The sequence below is a fragment of the Malania oleifera genome, chromosome 3 (genome assembly GCF_029873635.1).
Source record: "Malania oleifera isolate guangnan ecotype guangnan chromosome 3, ASM2987363v1, whole genome shotgun sequence".
Classification (NCBI taxonomy): Eukaryota; Viridiplantae; Streptophyta; class Magnoliopsida; order Santalales; family Ximeniaceae; genus Malania; species Malania oleifera.
In genome coordinates, this window is record NC_080419.1 from 15,098,308 (window position 1) to 15,117,798 (window position 19,491).

General features: G+C 33.3%; 1 protein-coding gene across 8 annotated transcripts in view; it reads right to left on the reverse strand.

Moving 5' to 3' along the window:
- Positions 1-12,665, reverse strand: part of LOC131150209 (organelle RRM domain-containing protein 1, chloroplastic) — a 32,809-nt gene extending 20,144 nt beyond the window's left edge. The window contains exons 1-5 of one of the 8 annotated variants that reach the window (XR_009135493.1): positions 12,356-12,644; positions 11,678-11,746; positions 10,721-10,827; positions 10,576-10,635; positions 7,708-8,035 (exon numbers count right to left, since the gene is read on the reverse strand). Coding sequence is in view for 3 of the 8 variants with exons in the window: in XM_058100805.1 (XP_057956788.1) it covers positions 1,498-1,575; positions 10,576-10,635; positions 10,721-10,827; positions 11,678-11,746; positions 12,356-12,590 (549 nt within the window). In the remaining 5 variants the exon portion in view is untranslated. Of the gene's footprint in view, positions 1-1,114; positions 1,576-7,707; positions 8,036-10,305; positions 10,636-10,720; positions 10,828-11,677; positions 11,786-12,355 lie in introns of those variants that run through there. The other 7 variants (XR_009135492.1, XR_009135496.1, XM_058100805.1 and 4 more) reach the window with 7 other exon arrangements.
- Positions 12,666-19,491: the final 6,826 nt, after the last annotated feature.

A 19,491-nucleotide genomic window follows, 5' to 3' on the forward strand; every position in this document is an offset into this window, starting at 1 on the left:
AGAGGGACTAAAAGTCCTCTTCTAGTAAGAAATAATGCCTACGCCTTCTCTTCTAAATTGTCAAATTGTCAACACGTTTGAATCTTCAAACATCTATTTTAAACTAAAAAATTGACTAATCTTTTGTGTGTGTGTATGAGAGAGAGAGAGAGAGAGAGAGAGAGAGAGAGAGAGAGAGAGAGAGAGAGAGAGAGAGAGAGAGGTCATTATTGATTCAAATAGGAGAGCAGAAGAAAATAAGAGTTAGAAAAACATATGAAAGCATATATAAGAAAAATGGGATAAAAAGGAGTCAATTGCATAATTATTAGAAAATAGGGATGAAAGAAAAAAGAAAAAAGAAAAAATCTAAAGAAATTTTTTTAAAAAAAAAATCTAAAAACACATTTTAATAAAAATAGAGGGTACATATGCTCTTTATACAATTCATAAATTGAGTCAATGGCAGTGCCCCATTTGTATGGATGTACTGGAACTAGGGTTGCAAATGAACCAAACCGCTCATGAGCAGCTCGAGTGCTCGACTCGATAAGAATTCATTCAGACTTATTTATTGTGTAAATGAGTGAGCCCCAAACCCAATTTTTTAATCTCGATTTGTAAAGGAGATAAGAGTGAGCACAATTAGGTTCAACTCATTTTGACTTGTGAGCGGTTTGATAATTGACTTGATTGTGTTCATTTATTACACTAGTTAAGGAACACAGTAATGAACTCGTTAATAGGTTCATTAAGTTGATCTAATCCCAAAAGTCCAATACTGACCCAATTGCCCATGGAAAAAGACATGAATCCCGACTCAAACAAAATATGTGAATGAAATTGTAAGCATGAGCTCGAGCTCGAGTTGAGCACTCAATCTACCGAGTCGAGTTCGAGTACACTAAATTTTGAATCGCCCTAGCTCAGCTCGACTCATTTGCATTCCTAGTTGGAACCAATGGAACACCATTTCCTCTCCAACAACTTCTCCTGTCCAAATTGTAAAGCTTATGAATTCTTTCTTTTATATTTTCTTTTTAAAAAAAAAAAAAATTGTCTTCCTAAGTATGCTCCTTGAATCAAGATTTTTGTTTAGTTGTGAAACATAACTCCTTTGATTCTGCTACCTCAAGAAAATCACTGCTACCATCTATCACATTTGGAAATTAAGAAACTTGTTTTACAAACTCACTCATATTATGTTACATTTAAAAGCAAGAGTTTCAAACTTTATATTTAAATTTAAATACAATTTTATATTATATTTTATTTAAATCCAATATAAATCAAATCCAAACTCTGCCTGCGATGCACTTAATGTCCTAATTTTTTCACACACAGTTGGTCCCAAGCCCGGGTTAAGAAGGAGGGTTGCGTTAGGTAGCTGACAGCCAGCGTAAAATTTGTCAGATCACTATGATATGAATCCTTACCGAATATTTGCTGGGGCATCCCCTACGAGCGATGTGTTGCACTCGAACCACCCAGGTGTAGTGAAAAGTGGGCGAGGGTGGGCTAGGTCGTCGCCCTGAAGCAACGCGCCGTGTCGGTGCTTGGGTACGGTGTCAAATATGCAAGGGTTCTTGCATCATTCTGGACGTGAGCAGGTAAAGACGTTAGTTTAGAAAACTATTATTAGATTAGCAATTTGGAATATAGGGACACTTATGGGTAAAAACATGAAAAATTAGAAGAAAAATTAATATAATTTGCCTCCAAGAAACTAAGTGGGTGGGGGAGAAAGCTAAAGAAATTGATAAATTAGGATTTAAACTTTGGTATACTGGAAAAGAAAAACATAAGAATGGAATAGACATTATTATAGACAAAAACTTAAAAGATAGCGTCGTGAATGTAACTAGAGTAAGGGATAGAATTATAAAAATCAAGATGGTATTAGGACAAAACATAATAAATATCATTAATACTTATGCTCCTTAAGTTGGCTTAGCAGAAAATCTTAAGAGACAATTTTGGGAAGGTATGAATAGTATTATACAAGGCATACCAGGGATGGAGAACATATTTATAAGATGAGATCTGAATGGACACGTTGGAAGAGATAACAAAAATTATGAGAGGATGCATAGAGGATATAGATATGGAGACAAAAATGAATCTGGCGAGATGAACTTAGACTTTGCTATGTCATATGATTTTAGTATAATGAATATTTGCTTTAAGAAAAGAGAAGAACACTTAATAACCTTTAAAAGTGAACAAAATAGAAGTCAAATAGATTTTTTTTTTAACTAGGAGGGTAGATCGTTTATCATGCAAGGATTATAAAGTTATTCCAGGTGAAAGCATAACCACAGAACAAAGAGTCTTAGTGTTAGATATATGTATTAAAAAATGGAAGAAAAATGATAAATTAAACTAGTGTAAAAGAACTAGATAGTGGAACCTAAAAGGAGAAAATATAATAAAATTTAAAAATAAAATGATCAAAGATAGGGATTGAACCTTAGAGGATGGGATAGATACAAATACTCTTTGGAATAGATTAGCTAGTTCTATTAAAAATGTAGCAAAAGAGATTTTAAGTGAATCAAGGGGAAGATTCTTGAATAGTAAAGAGAGTTAGTGGTGGGATAAAGATGTACAAAAAATCATAAAACAAAAAGAATTTGGTATAAAACGTGACAAAAATGTATAACAAAGATAACTTTGAAAAATAAAAAGAGGCAAGAAAAGTTACAAAAATGGCCGTTAGCGAAGCTAAATATAGATCATTTATTAGTTTGTATGATAGATTAGGTACAAAAGAAGGGGAAAGAGATATATTTAAACTTGCTAAAGCTAGAGAAAAGAAGAGCAAGGGCTTAGGAAATGTAAAATGTATAAAAAGTGAGGATGATATTGTCTTGGTTAAGGACGAAGATATTAAAGAAAAATGACAAAGTTACTTTAATAAGTTGTTTAACGAAAACCAAATAGAAGGCTTAAACTTAGAATTGTCAAATGAGAAAAAACTAAAAATATAAGATTTATTCGCAAAATTAGAGTTAACGAAGTTAAGTTTGCACTAAAAAAGATGAAAAATGAGAAAACTATGGGACCAGATAACATCCCAATTGAAGTTTGGAAATGCTTGGGTGATAACAAAATTATATAGTTAACTAATTTATTTAATACAATTGTAAAAACTAGGAAAATGTCAGATGAATGGAGGAAAAATACTTTAATACCTATATACAAAAATAAAGGAGACATTCAAAATTGTAATAACTATCGTAAAATTAAACTTTTGAGTCATATGATGAAACTATGGGAAATGGTAGTTGAACAAAGATTAAGGTTAGAAACAAAGATTTCGAAAAATCAATTTGGTTTTATGCCTGAGAGATCTACCATAGAAGCTATTTATCTTTTAAGAAGATTAATGGAAAAGTTTAGAGAAAAGAAGAGGGACTTGCATATGATATTTATTGATCTTGAGAAAACATATGATATGATACCTAGGGAAGTTCTATGATGGGTTTTAGAAAAAAAAATGTGTATGTTGTAGGTATACCGATGTCATTAAGGATACGTACAATGGAGTAATGACTAGAGTAAGGACTATAGATAGAGAAACTAGAGAATTTCCAATTGCCATAGGTGTACATCAAGGATCTGCTTTGACTCCTTATCTTTTTGCTTTAGTGATGGACCAATTGACTAAGAATATTCAAAAGGGGGTTCCATGGTGTATGTTGTTTGCAGATGATATTGTATTAATTGATGAAACTAGGGACAAAGTAGAGGCTGAGTTAGAATTATGGAAAAAAGCTTTGGAATCTAGAGGCTTTAGGATAAGTAGAAATAAAACAGAATATATGAAATGTAATTTTAGTAATGATAGGAGGAATATTTGAGACAAAGTTAAACTTGATGAAGAAAAAATAAATAACACTTGTAGATTTTGATACCTTGGATCTATTATGCAAGTTAAAGGAGAAATTGAAGATGATGTAATGCATAGAGTTAAAATAGGTTGGTTAAAATGAAGAAGTGCTTCAAGTGTGCTATGTGATCGTAGAATACCTTTAAAATTGAAAGGGAAGTTTTATAGAACAGCTATAAGACTAGCTATACTATATGGATCGGAATGTTGGGCGACGAAGAAACATAATATCCAAAAAGTAAAAGTTGCCGAGATGAGAATACTTAGATGAATGAGTGGTATAACATTAAAAGTTAAATTAAGGAATTAACATATTCGTGGTAAGTTAGGTGTAACTCTTATAGAAGATAAGATAAGGGAGGGACGACTCAAAAGGTACGAACACTTGCAACGTAGGGCTTATAGTGCACCTATAAGGAAGAGTGACTTAGTTACTGTGGGAGGCAGTAGAAGAGATAGTGATAGACCTAAAATAACTTAAGAGGAGATAGTAAGAATTTAATATCCTTGAATCTATCTAAAGAAATGGTCTATGATCACATAAATTAGCGGAAAAGAATTCATATAGCCGACCCCACTTAATGAGACTAAGGCTTGGTTTTGTTTGTTTGTTATAAATCCAAATCCAAAGCGTTTCCAAACATAAAATTAGTGTTGATTTGATAATAAAAAAAGAATTAGGGAATTATCTTATTCTCTCTACTTTTTTTTTTCTTCCTTTGGTCAGGATTTTCTAGCCTTTTGTATTCCCCTGTGCTCAATAATATATTCTGTTACCTTTATTTAATAAATGGTAACAAAATATGAAAAGCAATATGGGGAAAAAGGAAAGCAGTATCTAAAAGTGAAATAATAAAAAATGAGCCAAATCTTGTAGGTGTATCTTTTAAAAACATTTCTTTATATTATTTGTACACATTTTTTTTTTTTTTTTTGAATTTTAACTTGTATGTCTTTGGAAATTACTTTGCCTTAGAATTCCTTTAGAAAACATGCATAATTATGTTCTTCATATACTGCTTAATTGATAAAGGGAGAGTTGGAATGTTGATTAGGATAATAAGAGTGTTATGAATGTTACTTTCTCTCACATTAATTTGCTAACCTTTTTATTATCAACTAATGACATTGCTTGTATTTGATTTGGCTATAATGGAAGAGTTGAATAACTAGCCATAAGTATAGCTATTTCCCTCTTGTTGCCTGACCGCTAAGAGAAATCATCTCTTCATGTCATGACTACAAATATGATATTTGAAAAAAAAAATAAATAAATAATAAAAGAGAAGGCAAAAATAGGCACAAGATTTGTTGTGAAAATAGGGTCTCTTCCAATAATGCGCAGCAGAATAAACATTGCATAAAAGGATCACACATATACTTGCAATAATATCAATGATGAATACAAAATCATTCCATAATCATAACAACATAAAGAAAACAATAATAAAGGCAACGACACCAGGAATTAAGTGGTTCGGCAAAGCCTACATCCACGGGAGCAATCGGCAAAAGATTTCATTATGAAGATCAAAGATTACACACTACAATGATCTTCTCTCCATCTCTCACCCTCTCTCACTCTCTTACTTGTCAAAATATGCCCAGAAGAACATGTATAACAAACCCTCGGAGGCTTCCCTCCGAATCCCCAACCGTCACACCGTTTACATTCAAAATTTAAATATTTTCTTGCCACCTAGGCGCACTCGTCGACAAGTACAGGGGATTCGTCGACGAGTCAAAGAAGCCCACTCGTTGACGAGTCTATTCTCTCGTCGACAAGACTTCTGCTCTGAGATTTTCTAACTCTCGGTATCTACTCGTCAACGAGCACAAGACACTCGTTGACAAGTCGTTGTTGCTGCACCAACATATGTTTTTCTCCCTTTGTTCATAAGCCCCCACAAAGTATAAGAGCCACACTATAAACAATAATCTCCACCTTGGCAATTATACGCCCCTTAGGAGAACTCGAAAACATATCTAACTGCTCCACCTTGAACTTAGAACGCTCGGTTGGGACCGTCTCCCTTCTAGCACTTGGAGACATGCACCAAGTCCAAGCAATACCGCTTGAACTTGCCGATGTGAGCTTCACCTTCTACCATTAACCTCGATACAGTTATAAATGCAATACCCAAAGGCTTCACCTTAGGCTTCCAACAAGACAATCCCACAACAATAAACACTAAAGCTGCTGTAAGCCTTATATCACCAAAACCCCCGTATAGTCTTCAACAAAACTAACAACTAACAGCCCATTGCTTGCTGAAACACCTCATTGCAATCATGAGGAACCTTTGACATACTCTGGACATCACAACCCGTCCTTGGGTAGCATACGATAGACCTTCAACATTGATTCTCTATAGAACCCCCTTGAGACAACAAACGAAGTCTTCCAGCAGTTCCATCCATAAAGCCACCTTGAGATAACACCAATCTCCCTGTAGCCCTGTTCACAAAACCACCATGAGATAACACCAATCTCCTTACAATTTTGTCCATGCGAATCAGCAAACCAAGACCTATCTTGGTCGTACCCAACACATTCATGTCAAAACTTTTAACAGAGTTTCCAACTGATTAGCCTCAATCAAAGCCTTTCTAGCCAATAACATGTTATTCACACACAACATATACATCACTCCACGACATCCTATCACCATCTTCTAAACTGGAAGTCTCACTAACTCACTTGAGTAGTGATCTGATAGTACATATGAGCCCATCGTGATCCTGTTAGTCTCCCGAGCTAAAAAACTCTTTGCAATATGAACTATGTCATCTCTGCCCTAAGTCTATTGCTCCACTTGCATCACATACCCATTCATATTGTGATACTATTGACTTGGGATAGAACTCCCCGTATTTCTACCCTAAGTTCCTAACTCCACTAAAATAACATGATTGTTGCTACTACAATTTTCTAGCATTTGTTTATCTTCCTTTACCTGAGTATGCTACTCCATGACTCTATCACCAAAAGTCATGTCCTCGATCACCCCTTTGTTTGGCATAAGATCACCCAACTTGCACCCACCTTTCTTATACCCCAAAAAAGTGTACAATCCGAACATAACACCAAGCCTAGATCCTCCATCACTAGAATAGTCCACCAGTGGACATCCACTCGCAACAGAGTAGTTTACAGCAAAACTTGCCCACATTCACCAACAACTTTCCCATCTACTGATACCTTTGGTGATTGGTTACACAAGAAACGCATCATACTCACTAACTTCACCAAGAAGTACCCTGCAAGCCCTACATATAACCTGCCCTGCTCACAAAACTTCTTGAACGAAACCAGCGTACTTAGCCCGAATGTTTGACTTGAGAATCTCTCTCCCGGTTTGGTTCTCTGCCTCAATCACTGCATGAAGTACATCAAGACCCTTCGTGATAAACACACAAAATACATGTCTATCCCCTGATGCTATCATCATCGGTTCCCAAACATCTTAATACATGTAGTCACCCATATGCTCTAACTGCATATGCCACAAGAAACTCGACTCAGATTCAACAGTTGCAACTCCACTTACAACCGTAACATCCTACAGTGCAAAGATATTTCCCGCTACTTTATCCCCTTTCATCACTATCAAGTTACCTTCACACACTTTCATTTCTCCATATTCAGACTCGTAACAATATCCATTACAGTCTAAATTTCCAATGAAAAACCATTCTTCCTTAGACCCGATTCATACTTTACGTCACATATGACTTTTACAACACCATCACGCATTTTGATTTTGACATTTCCAATAACAAACATTTTACATGGAATATCATTTTTCATCAAAATACAACTAGTATAAACTGACCTGTAGATGTCAAACTATTTTCTCGGATAAAAAAACCTGGTGACTAAGATCCAAGAATTACCCATGAGGCACTTCGAACCCGATGAAACATGTAGCATATCTCCATCACTACATTCTGAGTCTTCCTCCACTATACTTGCAGATTTTGATGAACCCTTAGACATATATCGGCATTCTCGTTTTCGATAAACTAATGCCGGAGAATTCTCATCCACGACGTGATACAACACGTCTCTAGTCAAACAAAATTGAATGATTGCTCCCAATTCATTCAAAGTCGTTGCATCCATGCTATTCGGTTGAATTCTGCATAAACATTCACCATGCCCTGTTACACCAAGAGATCCTTAAATTCAGAGGCCATACAACACGCTCTGATACCAATTGTTGTGAAAATATGGCATCTTCCAACAATGTGCAGCAGAATAAACATTGTATAAAAGGATCACACATATACTTGCAACAATATCAATAATGAATACAGAATCATTCCACAACCATAGCAACATAAAGAAAATAATAATAAAGGCAACGACACCAGGAATTACATGGTTCGGCAAAGCCTACATCCAAGGGAGCAATCGACAAAAGATTTCACTATAAAGATAAAAAACTTAACACTACAATGATCTTCTCTCCTTCTCTCACCCTCTCTCACTCTCTTACTTGTCAAAATATGCCCAAAAAGAACATATATAACAAGCCCTTGGAAGATTCCTTCTGAATCCCCAACCGTCATACCGTCTACATTCAAAATTCAAATATTTTCTTACGACCCAAGCACACTCGTCGACGAGTAAAGGGGATTTGTCGACGAGTCAAAGAAGCCCACTCGTCGACGAGTCTTCTGCTTTGAAATTTTCTAACTCTCGGTATCTACTCGTCGATGAGCATAGGGCACTCGTCGACGAGTCGTTGTTGCTGCACCAACATATGTTTTTCTCCCTTTGCTCATAAGCCCACACAAAATATAAGAGTCACACCATAAATAACAAGATTTACATGATTTGATTTACAACCGGTACTTGCAAGCAAAGATAACAAGAGATTTCACTATTGGAAATGATCAAAATACAAGAACATATAGACCCAAAGACATCCATAATACACACCCTCAAAATTAACTTCTTATAAAATTAGGGAGAGCAAATTAAAGCTCACTAAAATCGAGAGACAAATTAACCTCAATTGAAGTTTACATTCTCTTTATCAATATTTATTTCTCCTCTCCTTAATAAATGGTCACATATTAATTGCAAATAATCCCTCTTTGAATGAGGCAAAAGAATCCTCTATTTATTACAAATAACTTCTCTCCTTGAATTGGGATTATGAAGAATGAGAGCATTCATATGGGTTGACCCATCATAACACTTCACCTATTGGATACCCAATGGAAGTAAACATACTTGTTAATAGAAGGGAAGTGTTATTAGCATATATCTATCATAATATTTTTCCCCATTTATTCTCATGCTTGATTTTAGTTTTCAACTAATCTTGATAAAGATGGAATGCTAAGAAATAATTCTTAGGTAGGCTCTATCCACCAATTTGAAACTTTGTGAGCTATTATTTTCCCAAATGCTAAAGGGTAGGTAGAGGATGAAAATCTCACTTACATGGGTAAAATGCACAATATCTATCATTAATGACCTTCTTTGCCTACACAATTTTACAAATTTTACAATTTTGACCGTGTATCAATAAATGTTGTCTTCCAAAACCAAAAGGAAATTTTTTTATTTTCTTGCAGCCACACTCAAATCCTACTATATAATAATTCAATTTTGTATTAATTGTTTTTAAAATGGGTCATATTTGGGCACCTAGCATTGAGAATTCCACTTGTGAACTGTCCCATATTAAAATGAGTAAATGATGGGTGCTTATATAAATGATTGGGCCCAAGATCCAATAGGCTTAAGTTTTTGGGTCAGGATCATCTAAATTGCCAAGATGAATCCAAATAGGGTCAAGACGTATAAGGTGGAATTGATTTGGAGGCCCACTTGGAATACAATCCGAGACACATAAAACATAGTAGTAAGGCCCACTTAAGCAAGTTGTTGGAGAGCTAGTCTCATGAGGGAGAAGATGATTTCCGTTCAAGGGGAAGTAGTTGAAACTCACAAGTGATAAAGCTTCCGTTCAAGGGGGAGCAGTTGAAACTCATAAGTGAGGGAGAGATTGTTGAGAATTCTATTTGTAAGTGTCTCACATTGGAAAACGTGAGTAAATGATGGGTGCTTATATACATGGTTGGTCTCAAGATCCAAAAGGCTTAAATTTTTGGGTCAAGTTGATGCTCACTCATGTCTATCAAATACACCTATGGACTGATCCGGTTCTAACACCTAGCACCTTCCTACACGTGAACTCTTTGACCATTTTTTAGGTTTTCAAACCATTTTAATCTTAATATTTTTTTCCCTGAACTTTTCTCTAATATAATGACATTTTTTTTTCATCATTTCCATTCTTGCTTAGAAGTCTTGCATATCACAACTCACGACTCTATGAATTTGAGAACTCCTATATCTTGAGGTGGATTTGGGTAATGGAAAATCTAAAACTAGAGAAGCAAACGCAAAAATATTTCGAACCTAACGTTAACACCTGTTGTCTTCTTGTAGCATTATGTTAACTAAAACATCTGAAAACGAAATTATACATGGTATACCACGAATTTCATCAATGGATAGCATCTTCTTTTTCAAATTAGCAAATGTTGAGGGAAAAAAAAAAGATAGGACTATAGACCTTGAGCATGCTAAGCTGATTTAAAGATACAATCCCAAATCGATAATAGACACTTTCCCACCTCCAATAATGCCTGCGTTAGAATTTATAAGGCTTTGCCTTTACCTGGTTTTTGGGAGGTCCAGGCCTAGCAATTGTAACATAGATGAACCTACCATCAAAAAACTGAACAGCAAAAACACACTTGGTCAGAAAACTTCTAATAGCCCCCAAACTGACAAAGAACCAAAGTGGTATATAGGTAGCATACCTTTCCATTCATCTCTTCAATAGCCAATTGAGCAGACTCTTCAGTAGTAAACCAAAGATATGCAAATCCCAGAGATTGTCGATATTTTTTATCTGTAATGATTCTGACTGCACAACAACAAACAGCAATCATAAAATAATGAATGATTAAAAAATCAATTGCTTTAAACGTCAAAAAAATGATACTCAAGGACTGCCGTTTCAGGTTTGATGGACAAGCAAGAGAGCATAATTAAGGAAATATTATTTATAATGTCCCATAAGCTGCACCTTGAAGTGTTTGGCATGCAAGAATGAAATGGATTAGGAGTGGAATGGAGAACATGTAGAAGTAGACTAATCAATTCCATTACATTCCATTCTGCTCCAAGGCACAGCCGCACAATCATGTTTGGTTTGTAGATGGAACGAGAGATGGAAAGGAATGCAATGAATTTGAATGGGAAGCCTGACAAAATCAATGAATAAATTTGATTCTATTCCCCTCGATTCCATTCCAATTACCGCTTACCAAACATGTAGTAAATACTACATAACTATATGATTGGCACATAGGAACGGATTGGAATTGGATAGAGTGGAACAAATCCATTGCTTGGTTTTTGCATCTTCTTCATTTGATTTTGCATTCGATTTTATTTCTGCCTCATTTCATTCAATGCACCAAAAATGCTGTAAGCTCTAATGATACGAGTTCAATTTCAACAAGCATATAGGTGTGGTGTGCACAAATTCAATAAAGTATCACCTCATCCAATAACTAAATAGTTTTACAATGATCTTCTCTCCCTCAAAGGAAATGGGTGTAAGGGCATTATATCCAAAAACCTGAATCTAAATTCCCAGGAATCGGATTCAACCATGGGGTGGGTACCGCTGCTATGCGGGCACAAGAACATGCAGAAACAATTTGGTGTAAACTATTTACAGTATTTTATACAACAGATAGGAGGATAACCTTTACTAACTTCTCCAAACCGTGAAAATGCCTTGGTCAAAATTCTCTCAGATGTTGTTAGCGGCAACCCTGCATCAGCTTGAAGGCTTCAGACAAAAAAGTAATCATCTGCAGAGTGGTTGATGGAGAACCATATTTAAATGAAAAAGCAGCTTGTATGTAATTGGTGGCACTAGCTTACATATCATGCAGACTGGCATTATTCAACAATTTAGGTGCTGAAACAGAGTGCTGGAAGAAACTGAGACTTAAGCAAGAAAATGAGAAATACTTCTTCTTATTCCACATACCAATACAAAGCTATACATGCTGTATTTATAAGCAGGAAAGAAAAAGAAAGAAGAAACAGAAAAAGAAGAAGAAAGAAAGAAGAAACAGAAGAAGGAAGAAGGAAGAAGAATCACGGAACAGAATACCAGAAAATAAAACTAACAAACTAACTAAACTAACTAAGGTTCTGTAATAGGTGCCTCAAATGTCAAATCTTTGACAAAGCTAAAGAATACCATTTTTGCTAAAATAATTTTCCCAGTGCAGTTTCCATTGCAGATTATGGAGAGAGGGTAGAGCCCAAATCAAATGTAGAAACACTTTTTTTTTTTTTTTTCCTTTTTTTCTTTTCTTTATTTTTGGTAATGGAATACAGACTAGTCCTATTTGGTGGATATAGAAGGATACCTTTTATGAAGATTCTGGTTTTATCACACTCAATCGAAGAACTCGAGCTCAGGCAACAGTGAAAGCTAGCGGGAGATGAGTACCAAGGACTGAATGAGGAAAATTTGGACGCCGGGGAGAGCTTCAGGGGGCTTCTCCTGGAAAGTAGGGGTTCCGACACAGATAGTTTCCGAAAAGAAAGCGTGTGGGATTGAAGTGGAGGTAAAGGAGGAAGACACCGCCATAACAGGGCCATTCGAAACCCTAAGGAGTTTCAGGAACGAAGCGCAGTAAGACTCAGAGAAATGAATTACGCGCGAAAATGATGAGCTGAGGATTGGAGGCCCATCGATGAAAGGCCTACAATTGAAGCGTGGGCCGTGTGGCCGCCTTCAGAGTGGGCTAAACCAGAGGCCCATGGGATCTTTTATTTTATTATTTTAACTCTTCCCTTTGAAATATCATTTACTATTTTGATTCCTCAGAATCAAATATTATCATGATGTATTAAAATTAAAATTTTAAAAATTAAAATAAAAAAATGTTGAATTTTACTTGTGGTCAATATTATTACCAATATTTTTTTTTAAGTATTCGAATAACCAAAACTTTATTTCTTACTATATTTTTTCTTTATATTAAACACTATTAAAAATGAAACATTATTCTAGAAGTTAAAATTTTTTTAAAAAAAATCAAATATTAAGGATGTGCGCTAGTAAAATTTTGTTTATTTATTTGGTAAATTTTTTATTTTCTTTCCCACTTCCCTTGATAGCCAAACATAAAAAAGTGAAATCCCTTTTTTATTTTTTTTCTAATATTTTCCAAATTCCAAATGGGTCATAAGTTTTTTATTATTAGAGAAAATATAAGACAAAAAAAAAAAAAAAATGACCTTCCACGAGATTTTGGCAAAAAAAACACGGATCTCTTTTGTTATTCAAATCTCCCCTAAGGTATCAAACATCTTATTGTTCATTTCATTTTATTGTGCAAGACAAACATAATATACACAAAAGTTTGTGCTTCAAAATGGACATATAATATTATTTTCATTTCTCCGGCCATCCAAAAAAAAAAAAAACACTTGTCTTGGGAATAAGGATGGGCCGGGGAGGTGATCCAACAGAAGTTTGGGCCTTTAGTTGATTTAATGGGATGGGCTTTAATAAATTGGAAGCTCTTCTCATCGAAATTGAGCTCTCGGGCCGTTTCAATGTAAATGGGCCTAGCTAAGGTTTTTTTTTTTTTTTTTTTAATGCGATTTTTTTGACTTTGACTTTATGCGCTTAACTTGGGATTAATTTTAATATGAAATTCTAGAAGCTCGAGTTTTGGAATCAATGAGACTGTAAATTACTCTTAAATATGATTTTTTTTTTTCAATTATTTTCTTGTTGTGCAGAAAAGAATCTTGATTTTTTTAAAAAAATAAATAAAAATGGTGGCGGTGTGGGCGTAGGGGCAATGAGGAATAATGTAAAAAATATATATACCTTAAAAAAAAGTGCATCCACACAATTGTTGCCGAATTTACTTTATAATAAAGATCTATTTATTATTTTTTTGCTCTTTGGCATCAACTACTATGTTATTCTTCAACATGAGTAAAAAAGCATATTTTTTAAATTATAAAAATAAAAATATTTATGAAATTATTTATTCATATATAATTTTTTTTTTTGTCAAACATGCGGCAATTGTGATGAATAATACGGAAAAATATAGAGATAAAGGAACAAAAACACACTAATTTAACATGATTCGACAGTTTGCATTTATATTAACCCTAGTCGTACAGAGGTATTAGAAAAATTCATTAAATACTTCTGCTGGGGGTCCACACGTGTTCCACTCAATATGAGCCACATACTATAATATTTTTAAAATTTATATATAATAATTTATAAAACTAAGGTTATTTTAAGAATAATGTTGAAAAAAATAAAACCACACATTCTCCTTTTCAATGTTCACCATCAGTCTTAATTATATTATAAATTATTGCAGAAGGAAAACACACATCTTTTTAAGCTCCATTTAGATCAATAATTTTGATTAGAAAAAAGAAAGAAATAAAAATTAAGAAGGAAACTCATTTTTCAATATATTTCTATTATACCCAGCATAACTAGAAATTAAAATGTGTCTAATTTGGTTGAAAATTAAGAAAAAATTAAATATTAATTATATATATAATTAAATTTTATTTATTGATTTGGTATATATATATATATATAATTTTTTTCTCATTTTCTTTGACAACAACACATGAAAAAATAGATTCTTTCATATTTTTTTCTCCTTTCCCGATTTCTTTCTATGCTCCAAACAAGGTCTTAGTGTTTTGTCCCTTTTCTACACTTGCAATAAAAAAAATATAGTAACCATTATCTTCAAGAAATAACTTTGTTATTTTTTTTTTATCAATTTAAAGTGCAGATTAGACTTGGGTTATACTATAAGAGATAGTCATAGTCTATCTCTCGTCTCGTGTCCCTTCCCTATCTTATTAAATTCAAACCTAAAAGCATAAATAAATTTCTCAAAGTTTTGACTTTGGGAATGTCCCTTGACAAAAAAATAATAGTATTGAAGAATTTTTTAAGAGAAAATTTGTTAATTATCAATTATTAAGACTACTAAATACCCATAGTGGAGCAATGTTGGTCCTCGTATTATCAATCTATTAAATGTTCATTAGCAAAAATATTTATATTTATTTATCTATTAGGCCCGAGTGTAGCATAAATTTGGTAGTTATTTTTTGAAAATTATTTATGTTGATCCAAATGTGATATCTTGTATGAAAATCGTATAACCAAAAAAAAAAAAAAAATCTCATGGCACATATACATCTTTTAAATAAATTAGAGACTGCAAGAATGAAATGAGTTAGTATAAAATTACAAATCTCATGGCACATATACATCTTTTACATAAATGAGAGACTGCAAGAATGAAATGAGTTAGTATAAAATTACTAAAAAATAATTTTATTATATTTGTAGCTATTAAATGGATTTAAAAATTATAAATAGAATCTACATATTGAAAATCAGTTAGTTGCTTTGTTAATATTTGTAAAACTAAAATAAATTAAAATTTTAATTAAACAAGTTTACTTGTGTCATTGAATCAAATAATAGTTAAAAGTTATGATTAAAATAATTAAAAATAAAATAATACACATTTAAACTATTATAATAAAATAAAAATTATTATATTTATTTATGCACTATTTTAATCAAAATTCATTTTACAAGAGCAATCTTTTTGCACATGACAATTGAAAAGTAATAAAAACTTTTGTAAATAGTTTAATTATTTTTTATATATTTTTTTAAAAATTATGAACATTTTTATTTTGAATTCATATGATTATTTTGTTTTAATTTTAGTTAAAAATATGTATAAAATAAACAATTTAATTCAAAAAATCAAAAGTTTTAAATATTAAAATATTTTAATAATAAGTTGTCAAAATAATAACAAAATATAAATTTTAAATTTTAATTTTTATAGATCAAGAAATAAAAAATTAACAATGCATCATAATTTGATAAAAAAAAAACAAAAAACAAAAAATAAATGGTACCAAAAGGAGTAGGTATAGGGCCTAGAAGCCCTATTCCAAAAAGGGAAAGGGGGAGACTACAAATTTGTCTGTAACTCCTGGAAAAAAAAAAAAAGGCAATTCCTAAAATGTGGGGCCAAAAGTGAGAATATGGATAATGAAGGCCCCTTGTAGCAAAATTTGGCATAGGATGCATATTCATTAGTCGGTTTGGTCCGTACATGTAGGGGTGAGCATAATTCGGGGAAATCAGAATTAACCGAATTAATTGACCGAAATTGGTCGATTCGGTTCGGTTAAGAACATAAGATCGGTCGATTCAGTTATAATTTTACAAAGTTCGGTTAATCGGTTCAATTAAAAGGAATGTTAATTCGGTTAATCAAAATAACCAATTTAATAATTAATTAAAATTTAAATATAAATTAGTATATGTTAATTTGTTAATATATTAATTAGTATATGCTAATTTGTTAATTTGTTAATATGTTAATTAGTATTTAGTAAAAAAAATTTACAATTATATTATGTTTTTATTAATTAATTTCAAATTAATTCGATTAAATTCGGTTAACTGAATTACCCAAAATGGTAATTCGACCAGGTTCGGTTTGGTGAGGCCCCTCTATTCTGTCGGTTCGGTTAACAGTTCTCATTAACCAAAAATTTTGGTTAATTCGGTTAATTAACCGAATTTGATTGAATCGACCGTTTTCTCATGTACATGGGTGGGCTAAGCTATATATTATCCTATATTATTTAATTTATACCATACTCGCTCTAGCTGACAGCTGTGAGGAATTTTTAATTTTATTTTGAAATTTTTTTCTCATCTGGATCGCACCCACTGAGAAGAATAAATGCCATCCCTCCCCCATAAACGCCATGGTCCAATCTCTGGACCTTCTTCGCTTTCTCTTTTAGGCAAGAGCATATAAACTTTCTCTCTCTTTTAATTAAAATTTAATTATGAAAATCTAAAGAAGGAATGGAATTTAATTTATTTTTCATTTGATTTATTTGGTATGCTTTAAAGAATCAACATAGTTTGAATTGCATCGTATTTTGACAAGATTTAAATTTTTGATTTACGAGGAGATAAAAAATGGAAACGAACTTAAAAATAAGAAATATTTGGATAAAATGCTAGAAAATCATTTTCTTCTCGTCATTATATATATGTATATATATATATATATTGTTGCGTGTAATTTCAGCTGATTGCTAATTCTATTTTTCAGATTTTAATTAATTCCAAATCAGCCACAATAACACCTAAACGTAAACCTGTTTATTTTTATGCGTGTATGTGTGCTAAGTCTGATCAAGAAAAATATATGTTCACCAAACAATATTCAGCAAAACATAAGCATGCCAATCACACAGTCACAATCCACAAGAACGCATTTACATGGTTCGGCCCAAAAATTGGCCTACATCCACGGCAGAAACTCACCTCTAAGATACTATATTAACTCCAGTGGGAATAAATATACATACACAGATTTACCCCTTTTTGGCTTTCCAATTTCTTTTAGAAATCAGCTTAAGAATAATCCAAGAAATCCCTTTTTCGCTCCTGCGAAGAACCCTAGATTTCTCCTTATATTCCTTCCTAAATTTCCCTACAAGAAATTCCTCCCAAGAAGCTAGATCCGTGCATTACCTCCTTTACCTGTTCGCGAACCTCCGCTGGAGGTCGGAGACACCCAGCGCCGCACCTCCTCCTGCCGGTTCCTTCTTTCGTGCGGCCTCACTCTCCCGCTCCACTGCTGAAGCCTCTCGGTTCTGCAGGTGCTCTCTCGGCTGGGAGGTCTCCTGCTGCTAGAAAGAACTTGCGGCTGGCTGTCGAAGAAGATGGAGCGGCGTCTCTCTTTCTAGGTTCTGGAGCTGCAAACAGGAGAAGAAGAAAACCTCTTCTGCCCCTTCCGTGTCTCAAGCTGCGAAAAAACAGAAAACTAAAGCAAGCCTGCTTTTCCAGCCTCTCCTGCATACTATTATATTTACAATAGTAAGTGGTAATTACATCCATGCCCCCATAAATAATAAAAAACACAGCACTAGCCATTGGATCTAAAACGGAATGGACGGCTGGATTTGTTTTAAGCCTTGACACTCCAACATATATATATATATATATATATAAAGATTATTTTATGGTGTATTGATAGTAGTATTTTTGTTATTTTTCTTTAAAAAAATTTATATTAGCAACAAACTAATAATTCGTGATTTATAGTCAATAGTCAAATCATCAAGTCTCTGTTGTAATTATCAAGCGGTGCTACAACCATAGATTCATTGCAAACTTTGAGTTACCTCTGGTTTTCAAACTCCATATCAAATGCTTATTTATGAACTTGTAGAAGTCAAATAGTTAACAATACTCGACATGAGATTGATCACAATATACTTTGGAATCGAAGTGATTTATTTCAATTTTTCGATAACTAGAAAATTGAGTGGGGGGAGATGGTGAGATTTGAATCCTACTCAAAAGTAGGGTAAGAAGTATGCATCACTACTACGACATCTCTTGTCCTTAGTCCATTTTATTATTTTAATAATAGGAATGTTTTTAATTTCAATTTCTTTGACTTTTGATCATATGTTCGTTAACAAGAATTAATGTAGACATTTTTTAAAATGAACAAGTAAATTGCATAAAAATATAGAAAATTAAGTTGCTTCTGAGAATATATATTTGACATTTTGACATATTTGTAGTTTCCGAGGTCCATCAAAGAAGAAAAACCCTTTCCCTCTTTAGAGAGAGAGAGAGAGTGTGTGTGTGTGTGTGTGTGTTGGTACAATATACAATTCACATACTATTGTTAGTGATATTTCTAAAAAATAACTATTTCATTTATAATCTATTTTATAATGCAAACTAATAAAATTAATTTTAAGGAAAAGGCCTCTACTTACATTACATCCTGAATTAAATAAAGGCATCTTCTTATAAACTGGTATGCAAGGATCGTTTGATCATTCAAAATATTTGCAAATCTCTCTCTCTCTCTCTCTCTCTCTCTCTCTCTCTCTCTCTCTCTCTCTCTCTAGGTCATGAATCGTGACACCCATTCCTTCTGTCTTTTTAATCGAGTTTGTTGTGAGTCAGTCCATTGATGGAAGGGTACCCAATTGGGTGGATTTGGATTGTCAACCAATTAACTTGGACGGGCAAGTTTGTCTTTTGGGCTTGAATTAGTTATTGTTATGAAATCACGCCCTAAGGTTATGCACACACACATACAACAATTACAATAAATGGAAAAAATCAAAAGAGAGAAGAAGAACAACAAATTTACGTGGTTAGACATGCAATGTGCCTACGTCCACGAAAGCTCTGCACAATTTCCACTATCATCAAAATTGGCTTAAAGTTTTAACCTTTGGCCATAATATGTATATAGAGCTTTAAATTAAAAAAAATCCTAAAATACCCTCATATGATAATAGTACATTATGCCTTGACTCAAATGCCCTATGGGCCCTTGAGCCCTCCCACTATACTTCAAGCGGCTAACCCCTATGTATATAAGTTATAACTCAACAATCTTCATCTTAACGAATA